This window comes from Anabrus simplex, chromosome 1 (genome assembly GCF_040414725.1).
Source record: "Anabrus simplex isolate iqAnaSimp1 chromosome 1, ASM4041472v1, whole genome shotgun sequence".
NCBI classification, from domain to species: Eukaryota; Metazoa; Arthropoda; class Insecta; order Orthoptera; family Tettigoniidae; genus Anabrus; species Anabrus simplex.
In genome coordinates, this window is record NC_090265.1 from 1,570,028,139 (window position 1) to 1,570,050,308 (window position 22,170).

Here is a 22,170-nt window from a genome sequence, read left to right on the forward strand (position 1 = left end):
ATGGAGTCGGACAGATGCCTGCCTTTCTTGGATGCTCTAGTAGGAAAGAAACTATACAGCTCCTTAGGGTACACTGTCTGTTGTAAGACTACCCAACATATTGGTATCTCCACAAAGATTTTCACTACCATCCAACACGAAAACAGTGCATTCTCACAATGCTCACTGTGAGAACAAAAAAATTTGTGAGCCATCAGCTATCCAGGAGGAGATGAACACACTCAAAGTCACATTCATGGTTAATGTTTACAACGATGTACAAATTTATAGAGCCCTACATCCCAGATGGACGTCTAAGCAAAGCTTACATAACGAAGTGAAGGGAACTGCCTGCCTTCCTTTCATCTACAGTACCAGAGATTGAATTGCCAAGTTGCTGTGCAAGCACAATATAAAAATCATGTTTGGCACCGTCACAAAAATTACTTACAATGTAGGTAAAAGCAAGGACAAATTGTTTCCACTTTTACACCGTGGAGTGTACAAAATTCCCTGTACTTGCAGCAAGCTATACATTGATCAAACATGCTGGTTCATTTCCACCCGTATCAAGGAACACCAACAAAATATCTATCTCAACCAACCAGACAAGTCGTCAGCAGCTGAGCACGCCTTATCGTCAAGTCATGATGTCATGTTCCAAGGTGTTTCAGCTCTTTCCCTCACTGAACACTACAGGTTCAGGATTATACAGGAAGCTGTGGTAATACATAAAAATCCTAACTGTTTCAACGGAGACATTGGTTATTAATTAATACATAGTTGCCAGCCTGTAAGGATTTACGTAGGTAGTTCTCTTCCCTGTCCTTTAACTGTTATTTCATTTAATGTTTTCCAAATTCATACTCTCCTCATCATCAGATGTTTCATTCTAGGCCATGTGCTATGTGTCATACTTTCATAACCTGTGTACACTTGTTTCTGTTTTACTCTTACTTCTTTTTAGTCTTGTGTCTTCAGCCTCATTGTAGTACATCCTTCTTTCCCCCCCACCCGATTGCACTAATTTTTCTCATTTTTCTAGTACACTCTTTCCATCCTAACTCCATTCTGTGCTTCTATCCTTGTCCGTCTCTGTTGCACTTTATTTTATTTTATCTTTTTCTTTTTAATTATTCCTTCCACCAAATTCGTCCCTGATTTGTCTAATGATCTTGCTGTTTACTTTGCAACACCCGTAAGGTTGAACAAGGAACATTTGAATTCTAGCAGGATAGTGTCATCACCTCCCACTAAGAAGGTTAGCACACAGTAAGCCATCTGGTGATGAACAAGAGTACCACTTTCAATAGACCAATGGTAAATCATTCTTAAATACAAACCTTCATTATTATATAAGTCTTCCTAGTGAACCAACAAGATTTTTTTCTGAAGATGAGAAGCGATGTTCTCTGCAAAACACAAAGACTTTTGTCCTGTTATCTTGACACAACCAAAGCCCAAAAGCCTATTATAATGTCTACAATTATGGCCTGTGAAAGCATCAATCCCATGAACCTGCTACGCTGGCGTAGAGGTCATATTCCCACGTGGCGCGTCCCAGGTGGCGGATAGGGGGTCCTAACCGGCTTGCCGGCGGACTTGAGGGAAATAAAATACCTCTCATGGACCAAACACACAACTCCCTGTGGGTGGGGGTCGCAGATGAAGAACACACCCATGGTATACCCTGCCTGTCGTAAGAAGCGACTAAAAGGGGCGACCAAGGGATGATTATATTAGAACCGTGCAACTACTTGTAATTAGTACCACCATGCGGGGAACACCATGGGTCGCTTTTATTTGCGCATAGTACCCCTATGTCAGGTACCAAATAGGTATGTGATTGGTAGCATATGAGAGCGCGACGGCTTTTACAGTACCTGTGATTGGTAGCCCTATATGAGGAACACCATGGGATCGTATGAGTCCCTGTGGTTAGTACACTTATGAGATGAACACCATAGGTTTGCGTTGCCTGTAAATAGCGTCGCATTGTGCGAAAACATAGGTCTGTAATACATGTGCGAATTTCATTACCTGTGAGTAGTACCATAATGTGTGGAATACCGCCAATCTACGCTACTTTTAGTTAGTACCGCAACATGACAAATACCATGGTTCTACTTTTCTAGCGATAAGTACCATTATGAAGGGCCGCCGGCTTGGATTTTGGACTCCTTCCGACTACAAGCATCATCGATTCAGTATTGTGCTATAGAAGCAGTCCCTTGGTCAGTGATACTATTCTTTTACGCCAGTTTCTGTGCATGTGGGGCACTGTGGGTCGGTTCCACTGATCGTTTTAAATTCATATCCATCCATCCATTCAATCTTCATCCTCACGTTTTGAATTCTGGTCAGTGGAGGATTTTGTACTTTTAATTTGTCATTCCATTTCATTTCATTTTGTACCATTAGGGGTCGCTGACCTCGGTGTTTAGCCCCTTTAAACAACAAGCATCACCATCATCAAAACATCAATCAGAAGTTTGATAAATTTATGAAAAGACTAAAAGATAATGAAAACGGATAGTGAAAGGGTTGGAACACAGGACAAACACAAAAGTTGAAAAGGAACCCAATGGGTCATTATACATAATGGAAATAGGGAAATGACAAATCAAATAATTCAGAAATTTGCTTCTTTCTCACTAAAACATGTCCACACATAACACTATCCTCCACCACAATAACACGCAGTTACCTACACATGGCAGATGCTGCCCACCCTCATCGGAGGTTCTGCCTTACAAGGGCTGCACTCGGCTAGAAATAGCCACACGAAATTATAGTTATGCTAAAACATGTACTATCATCTCTTGACATTGACTTCCATTCTCTTGTAATAACTCTTTAGGATAAATTGTTGGTCAAATTCAAATGAGTGGAAAATTTGGTATTGTTCCTTAAGTTTTTATAAGACCAGTTCTGAAATACAATTGTTATTCTGATTTAAGTATTTTCTATCAAATTTGTAAGATTTTGGATGTTGATGATATAGAGTGACTTTACATTTTTCAGCAAGGATGAAGTGTCAACTGAAGCTATGAAAGCCCTCTATTCACCTGGCCGGGATACTGAAACATCAGAAAACCTTGTTTTTCCTTCATTCATTGACATGGTGAATGTAGTAACAGAGAAGGCTGCTGCTAGAGCCCAGCGTTATTCTTTGCCATTCAATCCTGACACATTCACAGAGGTAAGACTGAATGTAAATATATATCTAAAATATCAAATATTAACATTATTGAAATCACATCGACCTCACTTCATTAACTTTCACAAATTAATGTAGAAATCAATATGCCAGGTGCGAAACGCTGGCAACCAGGAATGAGTTAGCTGGAAAATGTATAATGTCCAATAAAGGACCATTTATGTTGGTATTAATTAGAGGCAGTCAAAGATATTCATGTTGACAATGATATAAAATGGCAGGAAATTTAAATGGGTGGAAATCGAGTAAGCAGTTTGGCCTATACCAGTGATTTGGTCATAATGGCAGACTGTGCTGAAATCCTTATGCGTTGGCTACTGAATGCATGATTCGAAGCAGTGTATCGATTCATTCAAGTGTTCGAGTGAATCGATTCACAGGAACGGCGAGCTCACAGCACACGATTCAGCTTACTCCCAGCGGACAGTGCTGAGTGGCGCACTCACTGGACGTTGACGGGAAGCCGAGCTTCCGCTGCAGCGAGACAGTGAATCATGGCACATCGAAAGAATCGTGAACGAGCCGGCTCAGTGAGACACATGATACACATGGCTCCTTATCGGCTCACTGCAGCGAGACATACAGTGAGCCATGCTACACTGAAAGAATCGTATGCTATAGTGGACTCTCGAGCTCAGCTCATTTGAAAATAATACCCATTTGCATTCACTGTCCTGTTCTTACAGGGAGGTTTAAATAATAGATGGATTTATTTGCAGTGTTAAAAAGGTAGTCCCAACATAATTCTGAAGTAGCTAGTCTATTAGGTTATACTATTTATTAGTTTAATGAATCTTAGTATTATAACTTGGTTGACATTTGACAATTAAACTCGACTATAGCCTGCCCTATGACTATGAGTCATGCTCATGACCACTCAAAAGTACCTGTTTTATATTGGGAAGAACGGCTCAGTATTTTCTCAGTTCATATGTCACATCGTCGCACAAGACTTCAATCATTTGTGGACAGATGCAATAACAGTATGTTGAATCAGAAAACCAGCGGGCTACTGTACATCTCGAGTAGCCTATACAAAATATGACGATTTAAAAAAATCCTCAGCTGATAAAAACATATTTTCAAAAATGACTGAGCGAGTTATCGTGCGGTTAATATCGCGTGGCTATGCGCTTGCATTCGGGGGATGGTGGGTTCGAATCCCACCGTCGGCAGCCGTTAAGATGGTTTTCCATAGTTTCCCCATTTTCACACCAGGAAATGCTGGGACTGTACCTTAATTCAGGCCATGGCTGCTACCTTCCTAATCCTAACCTTTCCCACCCTGCGTCGCCGGAAACCTTCGATGTATTAGAGTAACTAGCATTTTTTCTAAGAAAGGAGTTCATAGTATGAAGACCAGATGGCAGCTGCGAGCACTGAATGTTGTTGCTGCTGTCTTACCAGCACATACTACACAAATGCAGTAGGAGCGGTGACCAACGAGCCGTGAATCGGATCACTGTATCGATTCAGTAACGTGAACGGAATCAAATGAATCGATTCAGTAAAATGAATCGAATGTCCCATCACTATTAAGTAGAACTTGAAAAAGTGCAGCGAGTATGATATTAAAATTAGCATTTCCGAGACTAAAGTGATGTTAGCTGGTTAGAATGCTAAGAGGATAGTATATCAGGTTGGGAATACATAACTGGAATAGATGAGTCATTTCAAGTACATAGTATGTGCATTTTTCCAGGATGATAGTAGAGTAAGTGGAATTGAATCAAGGTGCAGCAAAGTGAATGCAGTGAGGATACGGTTGTCATGAATGGTAATCTGTAAGGAAGTAAACTCGCGATCAAAACTATCATTAAATTGGTCTCTTTTCAGACTGAATTTGCTGGTACAGAAGTGAAAACAGGGTGGACCCAGGATATGTTATTTATAACTTGGAAGTAACAAAAAGTTGGTGGGAATGATCACTGGCACAAACAGGTGAGAACGATGGCAGGAGAGTAATCGGAATGAGGATATAAAGAATAAATTAGGAATGAACTTAATTGATGAAGCTGTGCATATAAATTAGCTTCGATGGTAAATTCGTGCAAAACAAATTGAGGTTAGGTTACAGGAGAATAATGGACTCTGATACGGACGGTAAGAGAAGTAGAACCAAGATGGCAGTGATTACCGTAATTTTTGTTATTAATGATTAAAAAATAAGTGGTGTGGAACTAAACAAGACCACAAAGCTAATTATATATAAAAGGTTGTGGAGTGGCTTGCTTAATTCACAGGGGCTTGTTGACTAACAACTAAAATGTGTATTAGAAGATGTGAGTTTAGAACTGCTGATAAAGTCTGATGCTGCTGTGATGTTCCTTAACCCTCTTAGTGCCAGGCCCAAAGTGCATACCCATGCGATAAATGCTTAATTAATGCCATTTACTTACTTACACTAAAATATTCATAGGAATTGAACCGTTGGTCATAACATACTGAATTTGCTCTGATTCTAACCAATATATTGGTACTTGTCCTACAATTGATATAAAAATCCTGAACTTAAATGTGTGTTGTTTGAGTCATCAGTCCATAGACTGGTTTGATGCAGCCTTCCATGCCACCCTATCCTGTGCTAACCTTTTCATTTCTACATAACTATTGCATCCTACATCTGCTCTAATCTGCTTATCATATTCATACCTTGGTCTACGCCTACCGTTCTTACCACTTACACTTCCTTCAAAAACCAACTGAACAAGTCCTGGGTGAGATGTGTCTTATCATTCTATCTCTTCTTCTCGTCAAATTTAGCCATTGTCTCAAATATTATTACAATATTATAAGTCCACCTGTTCAATACAATACAATATGATCCACTATTTCATATGGTCAAAATTTTTATACATAATACATAAAAGTCAATGGTACATGTTTCACCCTCCTTACGGGCATCATCGGCCTATATCAATCTTAAAAATAATACATATGGAGTCATTCTAATCTTATAAATTATAGGTTAAAATGTTGAAAAATGATTTCGTAAAACATTATACAATAACATCTAAAACGACGATAATGCACCAAAGTATGTTAAAAGAGAGGAAATTAACTGTTTTGAAGATTAAAACGTGGTTAAACATGAATTTTGAGAGTTTAAAACTAAAATGGATCCTTTTTTTATAATATCATTAAGACTGTGATGGCCTTGAGTGTAAACACAATCATCAAAGGGGGATGTTTCTTCCATTCCCATAGTTTGAATCCAAGATGGTAAAAATCACTGTCAGTTATTTAAAACGGAAGTGTAAACGTAATAAACATGTTAAAATGTATACGGTTGGTATATCTGAAAGTAGAAAAGAAAATGGAACTTCTTGTAGAGGCGTTGCTAATGATAAAACGTATGTCAAAGCTAGCGGATGTCAGTAATTGTGTTGGTAGTCGATTGGATCTAAAAGACAGTCAAGTTGATGTTATAATTCCGTTGAAACATTTGTTGGAAGAAATGATCAAGTTTTTCTGAAACAAAATGTAGAAGAAAGTTGGTTAAATAATACCGTACTGTACAAGAGACTTCCCGTATGTCAAAAATGCCTAAGGCGGTACTTACTCGTACGGTGCGTATTAAGTACGTCGGGTTGTTTCAGCAACGCTAGCTTGACTGAGCTTTCTACTTCTAGTATTATAACGGTGTGGCTGAGGCAGTGAAGCTAAAGAACTTAATGCTAAATCCGACTCTAATCAAAAATCTTTAATACGTAATTTGAGAACGAAAATAGAAGATAATAACATCATAGTCACAATAGCTGACAAGGGAGGGTCTATGGTGTTAATGGATAAGGACAATTACATAAATAAAGCTGAAGAATTTTTCAAGGATAAGATTTATACAATAATTAGCAAAGATCCTATCGTAAGAATACAACGTAATGTAGTGTAGGAAGTCATGCACCTAATTAAAACCCTGCAGTAGCAGGTGACCAACATTGCCGAAATCGAATCAAATATTTCAAAACTTCCTATAGAACACCGTAATGATGTTAAATACGAAATTAAAAAGAAGCTCACGTTACTAAAAGGTGAAATAAATTCCAAGCCTTATTTAAATCTTAACAAGCAAATAATTGAAGTAAAGAACAAAATCAGGAACAATAATGTAATACTCACAAAAGCCGACAAAGGCTCTACTACTGTATTATTGAACAAAACTGAATATATTAGTAAAACTGAAGATTTCTTTTCCGCCAATAACTACAAACTAATTGACAAGGATCCCACTTTAAAGATCCAGCGTGGTTTAAAGAACTTGCTGAAAAATTCATCTTTTCTCTTTCAAGAGCATGAACAACAAAAACTCACCATTATGAATCCCAGGTTACCTACTGCTAAAGCCTTACCAAAAATACATAAAAAAGATGTACCAATGCGCCCTATTATAGACTGTCGAAATAGTCCTACCTACAAGGTTTCTAAATTCTTACACCATTTTTTAAATAGCCATTAAATAGCCTATGTCAAAAATCCAGTTGATTTTTGTAATAAACTGTGGTTCTTGTTTGTGGGTTACTGTAGTCACGTCCTAGTTCGTGAACCATGGGCAACGGCTGAGTGGCCTAGTAAGTGGTCCTGAGAGTCGGGATACCAGTTGCTATGGAATGGGAGTGGGCATCTCGGACATATTCTGATTCGTGGCCCTCCTTGTGCTCAGGCGGCTAGGACTATACAATTCACCGGTGGTCCATAACCCGTTAGAGGAGATATCCTCACTTGGACTATGTGCAAGTAGGGCAGCATCCTGCTTCATGAATTTACCGAGCTCAGAACACTTTAAGCAAGCCTCGGACCTATGGGAGTAATGGAGTCCCACTCCCATTTGACAGGCGAGGGACTCCTTTGAAACAACTTGGCGAACGAAATGGAATTCGATGGAGAGCTATCAATATTAATGGGGCTTATGGAAGAAAGAAGGTAGAACTGGCGGAGTCAGCAAAGAGGATGCATCTGGATGTGCTAGGAGTAAGTGATATTCGGGTAAGGGGAGATAATGAGGAAGAGGTGGGAGATTGTAAAGTGTACTTGACGGGTGTTGGAAAGGGAAGGGCAGAGTCTGGGGTAGGGCTCTTTATCAGGAATACCATTGCACGCAACATAGTTTCTGTTAGGCACATAAATGAGCGAATGATGTGGGTAGATTTGTCAGTGGGAGGAATTAGGACAAGAGTTGTGTCCGTGTATTCACCATGTGAAGGTGCAGATGAGGATGAAGTTGACAAGTTTTATGAAGCATTGAGTGACATCGTGGTCAGGGTCAACAGCAAGGATAGAATAGTGCTAATGGGCGATTTCAATGCGAGAGTTGGGAATTGAACTGAAGGATACGAAAGGGTGATTGGTAAATGTGGGGAAGATATGGAAGCTAATGGGAATGGAAAGCGTTTGCTGGACTTCTGTGCTAGTATGGGTTTAGCTGTTACGAATACATTCTTCAAGCATAAGGCTATTCACCGCTACACATGGGAGGCTAGGGGTACCAGATCCATAATAGACTATATCTTAACAGACTTTGAATTCAGGAAATCTGTTAGGGACGTACAAGTTTTTCGCAGATTTTTCGATGATACAGACCACTATCTGATCTGTAGTGAACTAAGTATCTCTAGACCTAGGGTAGAGAAAGTGAAATCTGTCTGCAAACGAATAAGGGTAGAAAATCTCCAGGACGAGGAAATTAGACAGAAGTACATGGATATGATTAGTGAGAAGTTTCGAACAGTAGACAGTAAGCAGGTTCAGGATATAGAAAGTGAATGGGTGGCATACAGGGATGCTGTAGTAGAAACAGCAAGGGAATGCCTAGGAACAACTGTGTGTAAAGATGGGAAAAGGCGAACATCTTGGTGGAATGATGAAGTGAGAGCAAGTTGTAAACGTAAAAAGAAGGCTTATCAGAAATGGCTCCAAACAAGGGCCGAGGCAGACAGGGATTGGTACGTAGATAAAAGAAACAGAGCGAAACAAGTAGTTGTTGAATCCAAAAAGAAGTCATGGGAAGATTTTGATAATAACCTGGAAAGGCTAGGTCAAGCAGCAGGGAAACCTTTCTGGACAGTAATAAAGAATCTTAGGAAGGGAGGGAAAAAGGAAATGAACAGTGTTTTGAGTAAGTCAGGTGAACTCATAATAGATCCCAGGGAATCACTGGAGAGGTGGAGGGAATATTTTGAACATCTTCTCAATGTAAAAGGAAATCATCCTGGTGGTGTTGCAAACAGCCAAGCTCATGGGGAGGAGGAAAATGAGTTTGGTGAAATTATGCTTGAGGAAGTGGAAAGGATGGTAAATAAACTCCATTGTCATAAGGCAGCAGGAATAGATTAAATTAGACCTGAAATGGTGAAGTATAGTGGGAAGGCAGGGATGAAATGGCTTCATAGAGTAGTAAAATTAGCGTGGAGTGTTGGTAAGGTGCCTTCAGATTGGACAAAAGCAGTAATTGCACCTATCTATAAGCAAGGGAACAGGAAGGATTGCAACAACTATCGAGGTATCTCATTGATTAGTATACCAGGCAAAGTATTCACTGGCATCTTGGGAGGGTGCGATCAGTCGTTGAGAGGAAGTTGGATGAAAACCAGTGTGGTTTCAGACCACACAGAGGCTGTCAGGATCAGATTTTCAGTATGTGCCAGGTAATTGAAAAATGCTACGAGAGGAATAGGCAGTTGTGTTTATGTTTCGTAGATCTAGAGAAAGCATATGACAGGGTACCGAGGGAAAAGATGTTCGCCATACTGGGGGACTATGGAATTAAAGGTAGATTATTAAAATCAATCAAAGGCATTTATGTTGACAATTGGGCTTCAGTGAGAATTGATGGTAGAATGAGTTCTTGGTTCAGGGTACTTACAGGGGTTAGACAAGGCTGTAATCTTTCACCTTTGCTGTTCGTAGTTTACATGGATCATCTGCTGAAAGGTATAAAATGGCAGGGAGGGATTCAGTTAGGTGGAAATGTAGTAAGCAGTTTGGCCTATGCTGACGACTTGGTCTTAATGGCAGACTGTGCCGAAAGCCTGCAGTCTAATATCTTGGAACTTGAAAATAGGTGCGATGAGTATGGTATGAAAATTAGCCTCTCGAAGACTAAATTGATGTCAGTAGGTAAGAAATTCAACAGAATTGAATGTCAGATTGGTGATACAAAGCTAGAACAGGTCAATAATTTCAAGTATTTAGGTTGTGTGTTCTCCCAGGATGGTAATATAGTAAGTGAGATTGAATCAAGGTGTAGTAAAGCTAATGCAGTGAGCTTGCAGCTGCGATCAACAGTATTCTGTAAGAAGGAAGTCAGCTCCCAGACGAAACTATCTTTACATCGGTCTGTTTTCAGACCAACTTTGCTTTACGGGAGCAAAAGCTGGGTGGACTCAGGATATGTTGTTCATAAGTTAGAAGTAACTGACATGAAAGTAGCAAGAATGATTGCTGGTACAAACAGGTGGGAACAATGGCAGGAAGGTACTCGGAATGAGGAGATAAAGGCTTTTAGGAATGAACTCGATGGATGAAGCTGATCTTCATAAAAGGAAAGAAAAATTCCACCTAATCAATACATTTATTTTCTTGCAAAGTATTACAATCTAGGACCGGTTTAGACCCTTCATAGGTCATCCTCAGCTATATCAGAATCACATTTGCATTTCTATCTTATACCTCTGAAAGACCTTATGATATATTGTTTCATAATTTTCAGTGAAAACTTATCTTAAAACTTACACATTTCTAAGCGTTGTGTTAAAATTAAAATTACAAAACTTTGTCTATTATATACATGCCCTTGGGCTGACAGAATGCATCCTTAGGTTGATTAAGCATCTATCTTAGGTATTGTTGCTTATTCTGTTGAATCGAATCCCTTTTATACTTATGTACAGTCGTGAATAGACTATCAGTAAAATTTGATAAATAAAGCTTGCATGATAATTATAATAAAATATCATGTTACATCTTTATACCTTATTGCTGGAGTAATATTATTTTAGGCAAAATATAAATACGTGTTGACCTCTATAAAATATTTTACATAATATGTTTTTTAAAGTCTAATCATTGTACTTTAAAGTCTAAAATACTTATTGCTTTGGATCTTGCGTTGTTATGTGGTAAAATATTATAACAATTTGTCTTATATAACATCAGATATTGATAGTATTTAAAAATGCCGTGTATGGTTGGCTTTTAAATCTAATGATTAAATGTCATTTCCTTCTTGCACAAAATTACAAGTTTCATATTATGTTGATTATGTGTTGTATAAAACATAAATGTCTAATAAATTAAATGCTTATCATTTACTACAGAAATTTTAAACACTTGAATGTCTAGTAATATAGTCAGTGTGTTTAGTGACACTGAAACATGTTGGCCTTGATTCTTGCGTTATATTTCCATAATTTGCCTTTTTTTTAAATATATGTCGAATGTTGGTCTTTATAGGTTCCATTTGTAAATAACAGCACTTTCCTAAAATTGTGAAATGGATCAATAAGCTTGATACGTGTTAAATTATGGAATATATGTGTGATTCAGTTCTGGCCTAACTTCTGGAGTTTTCTCCCATCAAATGCCGTAAGACTGTGGTGGTTCCTTTCCCTTTTTTAAGGCTGGTAAAGTCTGTAAGCCAAAATGAATGAAGTGAGTTAGATTTCAATAGAAGTGTAATATTGTGTGAATTTGTAAAGCCTGAATTAATTTACTTGCTGCTGGATGTTTGAATTGCAAGTTTCTTGGCCGTTTGACGAGTAATGTACCTCGTACTGATAGTTCTAGTGTTGTCTGTTGTGAGAGGGGCGGAGGGATAAGTAGGGGAGGTCGTTACATGTGTATGGGCGGAGTCACTGAGGTTCGCTGTCTGCGCCGTAGCTTGTGTATGACGTCGTCTGTTGACTATTTTGACGTAGTCGTTTTTTAAGATAGGAACGATTTTATTGAACAAAATGTTAGTTTTTTCAGATAACTCATTTATGTTATAATTAGGATTTGCATACTGATCTAGTGTTATATATAATTCTTCACTTATATTAAGCAAAGGACCTTTAGGTTCTACATTTAATATTTTTAAATCGTTATTTATGTCCGTAAAATTGTGCTTATATTCATGCATATGTTGCCCTATTGCCGAGAAATGATTATGCCTAATTGCGTTTACGTGCTCATTATATCTAGTCGTGAAATTCCTGCCCGTACGCCCCACATAACTTGTTAAACAGTTGTTACATTCCATTCGGTAGACTCCTGATTGAAGATATTTGTTACTACTATTTACAGATTTGCTATTATATATGACATGCCTATTATTTTGTGTAGTCTTAAATGCTATTTTAATGTTATGCTTCCTCAGAACATTGGTTAGTGAATATACGCCCGTATTATTGAAAGTGAAAGTTGCGTAATTTTTTCTGGGTTGATCTGTTTTCGTCAGAGTGGTGTTGGGTCGTGATTTGAACTTACAAATGAAGGAATTAACCATTTCTTTTCTGTAACCATTTTTTTGAGCTATTTCGTGAATTAGTTGTAGTTCATCTTTCAGATCTGCTTTTGACATCGATATGTTAAACGCTCTATAAATCATACTTTGATATGCTGCTTTTTTATGTGGATTAGGGTGATTAGAATCTATTTTTATGGTGTTTATTGTATATGTAGGTTTCCGGTAAATTTTGAAGGTGAGATGTTTTTCGTGTCTAGTAACAGTTAGATCTAGGTAATTTAGTTGACCGTTACTCTCAGATTCCTTGGTGAATTGTATACATGTATCTATGGCATTTATTTTATCCAATATCGCATTTTCGTTGGTTGTTCTGTTGTCGATGATGACGAATACATCATCCACAAATCTGCACCAGAAAGATATTCCTTCAATTTTACTAAATGCAGTATGTTCTAAGTAGTCTAAGTATATATCTGCTATTATCCCGGAGGCGGGTGATCCCATAGGTAGACCTGTTTGTTGGTAAATTGTATCGTGAAATTTAAAGAAATTGTTATTGACTGCAAATTTGAGTAATATCATAAATTCCTCAATTTCCAATGTGCTTAATTTACTATATGTTTTGAGATTAATTCTGATTATGTTTAAGGTTTTGTCAGTGGGGATATTTGGATACATATTTGTTACATCATAGGAGGCTATGGAATGATATTTATCTAACTTAAAGTTCTTTGTTTTGTTGCAAAAATCTATGGAATTTCGTATGCTCTTATTAGCCTGAAAGGAATAGTTATTTTTTAGAAATTTCTGAATAAATTTAGAGAGATTATATGTGGGACTAGATCTATAATTTACTATGGTTCTCATAGGGGTATTTTCTTTGTGAATTTTGGGAAGAGCTTTAGCATTCGGTAACTGGGGGTTCATTATTATTAAGCTATTTGCTTCTGCTTCGGTGAGTAAAAAACGTGTGTTCTTAAGCAAGTTTTTTAGATTTCTTTGTACTGTAATTGTGGGGTCTTTACGTATTGTGCGGAATGTGTTATTATTGAAACATTCTTTTGTTTTTTGAATGTACATATATTTGTTCATAATTACCGTTGTGTTCCCTTTGTCGGCTTTTGTTATCAGGAGATTATCACGTTTGACCTTTTCTTTTAGGCTATTAATGTGTGTTTTGTCCATTTTATTGCTATTAGATATGTTTTCTTGTATTCTGTTGATGTACTGCGGGAGTTTTTTTACAATATCGTGTCTAACTTCCTCACGTATTTCATGCAGAATTCTCTGTATGGCTAATTCTGTTTCTGCTATTGCGGTAGTAACGTTCTGTAGTAATGAGGCGTTATTCCAGTTATGTTTTGGTCCTTTGCTTAAAATTTCATACTCTGCTTTACTGAATGTTGTATCCGTGAGATTTTTTAATGGTGGGTAAAATTGATGCATTCTATCTCCTGTGGACTGAGCTAAGTTATTGTTTTCTGTAAGGTGAGTCACCTGTTTTTCTTTCTGAGTTCGTTTCAAGGTTTCTAATTTCTTGTCTAGGGTGTTCTGTTTTTTTATGGCTAGATGTTCAATTTACTCATTCGTAACATGTTGGAAGTGATCCCAATAGCTACGTGGTAGCTCTTGGGATACTTTCAAATGTAAAAAAATGTAAAAAAAATTTATTTCAGTTTTTATCCAGATTTTATTGGTTTTCTTTAAAGTGTCACGTGTCTGTCTTGTGTTTCTATGTTTGTTGTTATATTTAGTTAAAAACTTTGGAATTAGGTCATGAGCGAGGCATTCTTTCAAAAATGCGATGTTCTTAATTGTATTCATTAATTTAATTCTGATATTCCTATACTTATATGCTTGACTCTTTGCCTGGTTGGCGTTAACATCTTGATTTATTGAATTTTGATAAATCAAGATGAAATTCATAAATCAAGGATGAAGCTGTACGTATAAACTGGCTTCGGTGGTGGGGTCATGTGAGGCGAATGGAGGAGGATAGGTTACCTAGGAGAATAATGGACTCTGTTATGGAGGGTAAGAGAAATAGAGGGAGACCAAGACGATGATGGTTAGACGCGGTTTCTAACGATTTAAAGATAAGAGGTATAGAACTAAATGAGGCCACAACACTAGTTGCAAATCGAGGATTGTGGCGACGTTTAGTAAATTCTCAGAGGGTTGCAGACTGAACTCTGAAGGGCATAACAGTCTATAATGATAATGTATGTATGTATGTATGTATGTATGTATGTATGTATGTATGTATGTATGTTTCTAAATTCAAGTTACATGACAATCACGTCATGGTTTCGTATGATGTCACCAATGTGTATACTAGTATACCAGTAAATGAAACCATTAGTTTAATAGAAACTAACCTTTTGAAACATAACACTATAAGCAAATGTGAAATAGATGAACTGATCAACTTGCTAAAATTTGTAGTAAACAATAACTTCTTTACATTCAATAACAAAATTTACCAACAGGAGGGACTAGCGATGGGCGACCCGATATCTGGAATCCTCTATTAACATTTTTATGGATCACCTCAAGACTAACAAGATAATCAATAAAATCAATGGTCTACAGCTTTGGCTAAGATACATCAATGACACATTTGCCATCATTGACACACATCGCAATAATAATGATAACATTTTAAAGACCCTTAATGACCTTGACACCAATATCAGGTTCACTAAGGAAGACGAAATCAAGAGGTCTTTAAACTTCCTGGACTTAACCTTGACCAGAGCCAGTGATAATTTTATTTTCCAAATTTACAGAAAGCCCTCCGCTGCTCCTTTGACAATAAAGAATGAGTCGTTACACCCTCAATCTCATAAACAAGCAACTTTCTACAGTTTAGTTCATCGAGCATTAAATATTCCACTATCCCCTTCAAACCGAAAAAAAGAGTTTGAATATATAAAAGAACTTGCAAAACTTAACGGCTATAAACCTAACCTGATCAATAAGATTATTGGTAAAATAAAATCAAAAAATACTACAAATTTAATTCCAGATAAGCCCAAAAGAATAAACACTGCCACCTTCACCTTCACTAACCCCACCATACACAGCATTACTAACCCATTTAAGAAGCATAACATCAGAATTGCCTACCAAACTCGTAACACTAATTGGAATATATTCTTTAATTCCAACTTGGGTAAATACTTCTCAAGACAAATTTTCAAACTCTGGTATTTACAGACTCAAATGACCCCAGTGTGAATTTTCTTATATCTGAAAACTGGCCGCAGTTTTAGAACTAGATACTTGGAACATTATAATGCCTTAAAGCATAAAAAGTACTCTGCCATGAGCAACCACAAGAGGGATTCTGGCCACAATTATTCTACAATTGATCAGGACCTCCACATTATAAAATATGTAAATAAAAGCAGGTTAATGACTGAATTGGAAAATACATACATTTTCTTGGATCAACATTTTAAAAATAATAATAATTTGAATGATGTCACTGATAACAACAGCCCATTAATTGAACAAGTCCCCAATTTACTCATTAATCTTAATATAAATCATAACAATTTCACAAAAATATTCAATTATAAACCTTTAAATACCACTCCAGACGTCATAACAGATTCCACCTTACCCCCTCCCCATAATACAACTCCGCCGCCAGCTTCCATCACTCTCGTTGTTGCGCCTACCCCTCCCGTCCCAACTTACTCTCTGCCTAGGCAAGCAAACAGATACAACACACGCAGCAATGGGCATAAATTTAACAGACCCCCTTGAACGGCTTATGTCTCCGCTCAACGCTCATCCAACAAAAGAGGTAAGCGATCTTAGTCTCCTATTTTTAACACCCTATTTTCAAGGCCTGAGTACATCTTTTTCCTCTTTCCATTTTCAGATTTCAGTTCATGCACTTGGCATCTTATTTTTTTCCGTTTTGGTCTTGAACTCCCAGCAAAAACTTAAGCGGCTTAAGGCATGATCAATCCTGTTTGAAGTGTTACTACTCCACGTCTGCTACAATATATGATTTCTCTCGCCCGTTCTCACGTATCTATACAAGAGTGGGATTTAATTATTTCTTCACTTAAAAGAATATAACCATGTTTTGTTATATATGAACATTCTTATTAACTGACTGGCAGCCATGAGTTTGATTATTACACTGCCAGCTCTCTGTTGTACCTTATGTTTTTAACCTCTGGCAACACGATTACGTGTTTTTTCTAACTCAGCCATGATGAACACTGTTATATATTTTCACTCTTGTTTTTATGTTTGAACATTCTGATTGACTGACTGGTAACAATGATATCCTAATGATTTTAATTATTTCACTACCAGCTCTGTATTGTACTTTCTGTTCTTATCATCTGTCTCAACTCGATTGTTTTTTCTCTTAGCCATGTTGATTCTTAGGGTGCCATATATGTTAAGGACACTAGGTTAAAGGCCCTGACCTAACTTTAGGCTAAGATTTATTTTCGGCTGATGATGCTTACGACTGTTAAGCGAAACATGTCCCATCTTACAACGCCTGTTGTAATGTTTATTTCCTAAATATAAGGAAAGATAAGTATTGGAAAGGTGGTGTTAACTATTATTCTTGTTTTAATGTTCATATCTGATGTCCAATACGGTCTACAATGAGATTTATTACTTGTAATTGTCAAGGGTTGCGACTAACTTCGATAGCAGCGAAGCTCTCAGTGGAATGAAGTGCTGTTGTAATTCCACCTACTTATATAGTGCAGGATACGGTACGCTGCTCGCCTATTGGCCGCTATGGTGGGGGGGTGGTCGCTGATTGGCTGTTCTTCGGCCAATGGTTGAAGCATTAGGGAGCCCGATGTACACTGACTTGCCTTGGCGGAGACAGGCAGCTGATCACCCGTTGCTTTCTTCTGGTCTGCCGCGGCTATCGTGTCCTTCAGGGTTACAGCTTTCAAGACTGGAAACCAGGCTTTGTTTACCCGTTCAGATTCCTCCTTACGGTTGAAGCTGTTGGTGTGCTTAGGATTTCAATGGCTTCCCTCTGTAGCCGGGCATGATAAGACACAGTAGTTGACAGTACTTCGGTGTTGCTGTACTGTATGTCATGGCCTGCTAGCAGCGAGTGTTCAGCGACTGATGATCTATCTGTCTGTCCCAGCCGGCTATGTCTATTATGCTCCTTCAATCGTGTGGCGATGTTGCGTTTGGTAGTCCCTATGTATACCTGGCCACAGCTGCACAGGATCTTGTAGACACCTGCTGTGGAGAGAGGATGTTGCATATATCTGTCTTTATTTTGATATACAGTAGGCGTACTATAACCATATTATTGAAAAGAGGGGCGTATTACACAATGTAATTTATTTAATAAGTCTTTGCAGTGTGATTTTCGAAAGTTGCAGGCTGGTTATATCTTCAAGCTTATCCAGGAAACATATAGGAATACTATTGTGCCAGGCTTAGTGATCGGAAATTAGGTCAGCTTTCAAGTTCACTGCGGATTTGAAAATAATAATGTTATAAGTTCTACTGCCAAAATTTCGTCCCGCAAGATTTATTTCATGTACCGGTAGATCTAGACATGAGACTGGCGTATTTGAGCACTTTCAAATACCGCCGGACTCAAACTCGCCATATAGGAACACTTATGTGCCAAGCTACGTGAACGGAAATGAGGTCAGTTTTCAAGCTCACGGCAGAATTGAATATTAGTTCTACTGTCTACTTCTGTCATTTTCATATATGCCGAGGTGCCAGAATTTCGTCCCGCAAGAGTTATTTTATGTACCGGTAGATCTAGACATGAGACTGGCATATTTGAGCACTTTCAGATACCGCCGGACTTGAACCCACCAACCTGAGCGTCATACATTCTTTCCTTCACTCACTTAAATTAATTTTAAACATTTCCTGCCTTTATTCTGATGTACACATTACTAAAACTGTATTTTTAAAGGGACGGGGAGGGGGGAGGGGAAAGGCAGAAAGAATCTAGATTGTATAATACATTGCAATTTCTATAACTTCAAGGACTTACCGCATAGGACATATCTGTCCTTCCTTTTAATAATAATGCTGATATCTTTACATCCCTCTAAGTACTTTTACGGTTTTCAGAGGCACCAAGGTGGCAGAATTTTGACCTGCAGGAGTTCTTTTACATGCCAGTAAATCTATAGACATGAGACTGATGTATTTTAGTACCTTCAAATACCACCGGACCGAGCCAGGATCGAACCTGCCAAGTTGAGGTCAGAAGGCCAGTGCCTCAGCCGTCTGAGCCACTCAGCCCGGTGTCCTTCCTTTTGCTTGGATGTTGTCTTCTTTCTTCAATAAGCAGTAGGGGATGGGGGCATTTTAAACATATTTTCGGCTTGCAACTTTGTGTATCTCAAGCTTACAACATTAAGGAAACCCAAAAAAGGTACAGGGACGCTAATGAGTCAAATAACATTACCAGATTTTTACGTATATATTGGCTTAAATCACATGAAAACAGGTTGTAAGGCAAGAATGGGATAGGAAAGAGGGCTAGGACTTAAAATGAAAATAAGCGGTTGTTGCCTTATTAAAGGTACAACCACAGCATTAGCCTGAAATGAAAATTAGGGAACCACAAAAAAAAACCACAAGCAGCCTACGCAGTGGCCTCCATGGTATGCACTAGCCAGCATCTTGGTAGGTGTGCTACGTACCAACTGATGAGCCCAACCTAGCACACGGGGGCGAAACGCTGGCAACCAGGAATGAGTTAGCTGGAAAATGTATAATGTCCAATAACGAACCATTTAAATTGGCATTATAACTTCAGACCTTCCGACTGTGGGGCTTGAATCAACCATCTCCTGAAAGCAAGCTCACAGCAATGTCATCAAACTGCACAGCCAGTTCACTCAGTTTCTTATGACGCGTAATAGGCCTAACACATGGGCTTGCTCTCTCTCAAATTACACAGTTTCAACTTCTACCACAAGGCGACCCTCTTACCTGTGTATGGATCTCCAGTTCTCCAATTATACATATATGTAAGAACATTATGTATCTTAGTAAAATCTGATGATGATGCTTGTTGTTTAAAGGGGCCTAACATCTAGGTCAACAGGCCCTAATGGTACAAAATGAGACACATTGTAATGACAGTTTAAAAGTTCAAAATCATCCACTGACCATAATAAAAAAAACAGGATGATGATTAAGAATGGATGGATATGAATTTAAAACAGTCAGTGGATCCAGGTCAGAAACTATCATAAACAATAGTATTACTGACCAAGGGACTGCTTCTAAAGCACAGTCCTGAATCGAGGATGCGTGTTGTCTAAAGGAGTCCAAAATTCAGGTCAACAGCCCCTCTTAATGGTACTTACCGCTAGTAAAGTAGAACCATGGTATTTATCATGGTGTGGTACTAATCAGAAATAGCGTAGACTCACGGTGTTCAACACATTATGGTACTACTCACAAGTATTCTACTTTGTACATGTAACAAAGACCTATGGTGTTTCTCACATAATGGCGCCGCTCACAGGCAATGCAAACCCATGGTGTTCCTCACCTAAGTGAACTAATCACTGGCGCCGGTATTCCCATGATGTTCCTCCCATGGTGCCGCTGATATAGTGCCATTAATCACAGGCAATGCCCAGACACGTGGTGTTTCTCACAATGGTACTAATCACGGGTACTGGAAAACCCCTGCTCTTACCTTATGTTGCTACTAATCACAAACCTATTGTGTACCTAACATAGTGGTACTACTCGCAAGTAAAGGCGACCCATGGTGTTCCCCACGTGATGGCACTAATCACAAGTAGTTTCATGGTTCTAATACAATCATCCCTTTGTCACCCCTTTTAGTCATCTCTTACAACTGGCAGGGGATACCGTGGGTATATTCTTCGCCTGCGTCCCTTATCCATGGGGGTGTGTAACAAATCTATTCGGAAGAAATACTTTTATACTGTATCTACATCATAAAGAAGTCATGTTGTCATAGCAATATGCAATGAAATAAGCATAATTTACTATATTTAATGTTAGTTTATTTACATTTTAAGGGATATGTAGTAATAATAACAACAAAAGTATGCAGTAAAAAATCAATATATGGTAATTTACACATCACGAGCCATTCCATGGTCACTGAATTACAAAGCAGAGGGTATGAATAAACAAACAATAATAAACACGAGTACTAGTATGTAAAAAGCAAAGTGATCTCCATCCTCCCGATGGTATCACCACCTTGACAAAGGCAAAATACATTTTGCCGGGTGTTTTGGAGGCTTGCTTGTTCAAATGATCCTTAGAGCTACGCCGGCGGGAGCATATGCTCCTGGTAGGGCCCCACAAGCTGGACAGGTCTAAGGTGATGATCCAGGCTAAGAGTGATACCCTGGTCCTCCAGGTTGGGTGTTGGTGCATGGGGCTAACAAGTTCACCACCACAAAACTACGTATTGTTCAGAAACCAAATAGAGATAACCGGACCGTCCTAAACTTACGATGACTAAAGCATGCTAAATGACAACGATATGGATATATCGGAACATGGAATGTGAGAAGTATCTTTCAGGCTGGGGCTCGTAGAAAATTGGAGGAGGAATTACTTAAATATAACATAAATGTGGCAGCATTATCGGAGATAAGATGGAAGACAATCGAGGTGGCAGATCTACAGCACTACATTTTGTTCAATAGTGGGGAGGAAGAAAATAGAATAGGAACAGGGTTTATGGTCAAGAAATCGATCAGTCATAATACGACTGAATATGAAGCAATAAGCCTCAGACTATGACGGTTAAGATTGAAAAGGAGATCTGCCAACATATCACTAATTAGTGTCCATGCCCCAACAGAGGATGCTGAAGGGGAAGAGAAAGAACAGTTCTATGAAAAAATGGAGCAAGCATATGACAAGTTGCCCAAGTATGATGTTAAGTTGTCCTAGGGGATTACAATGCCAAAGTAGGCAAAGAGAAAGAAAACCACCCAGTGTCAGGACATCACAGTAAACACCAAGAATCCAATGAGAACGGATGGAATTTGATTGATTTTGCCCTTAGCAAGGAGCTGGTGATTAAGAGCACAAGTTTTCCCCATAAGGAGATCCATAAAGAGACATGGATATCACCGGATGGTCTGGCAAAGAACCAGATAGACCATGTGCTGATAGATGCATGACATGCCTCCAATATTATGGATGTGAGAAGCATGCATGGTGCAGACAGTGATTCAGATCACATACTAGTGAGGATCAAGTTCCAAGAAAGACAGGCAATTAAACCCAGGGACAGAGCTGAGCAGAGCAAGTTCTATAATGTAGAGCTGTTAAGGGATGAGAAGGAGGGAGTATAGAAACCAGATGCAAAGAAAACTACAGATGGGCAGAAACGGGAATGTGGACATCAGTTAAAATGTGGGAAGAAACCAAGCTAGCAATAAATACAACAGTGCAGGAAGTACTTTGAGAGAAAAGGAAACAGAATAGAAATAAATGGTATGACGAAGAAGTGGGTAAGGTTCCTAGAAGTGAGAAATCT

At 38.4% G+C, this 22,170-nt stretch overlaps 1 protein-coding gene across 3 annotated transcripts in view; it reads left to right on the top strand.

The window, feature by feature from the left end:
• LOC136858532 (proteasome adapter and scaffold protein ECM29) overlaps positions 1-22,170 on the top strand; it is a 925,266-nt gene that overhangs the window by 294,968 nt on the left and 608,128 nt on the right. For all 3 annotated transcript variants that reach the window (XM_067138136.2, XM_067138135.2, XM_067138138.2), the window contains one exon: positions 3,004-3,181. In XM_067138136.2, the coding sequence (XP_066994237.2) occupies positions 3,004-3,181 (178 nt within the window). The remainder of the gene's footprint in view (positions 1-3,003; positions 3,182-22,170) is intronic.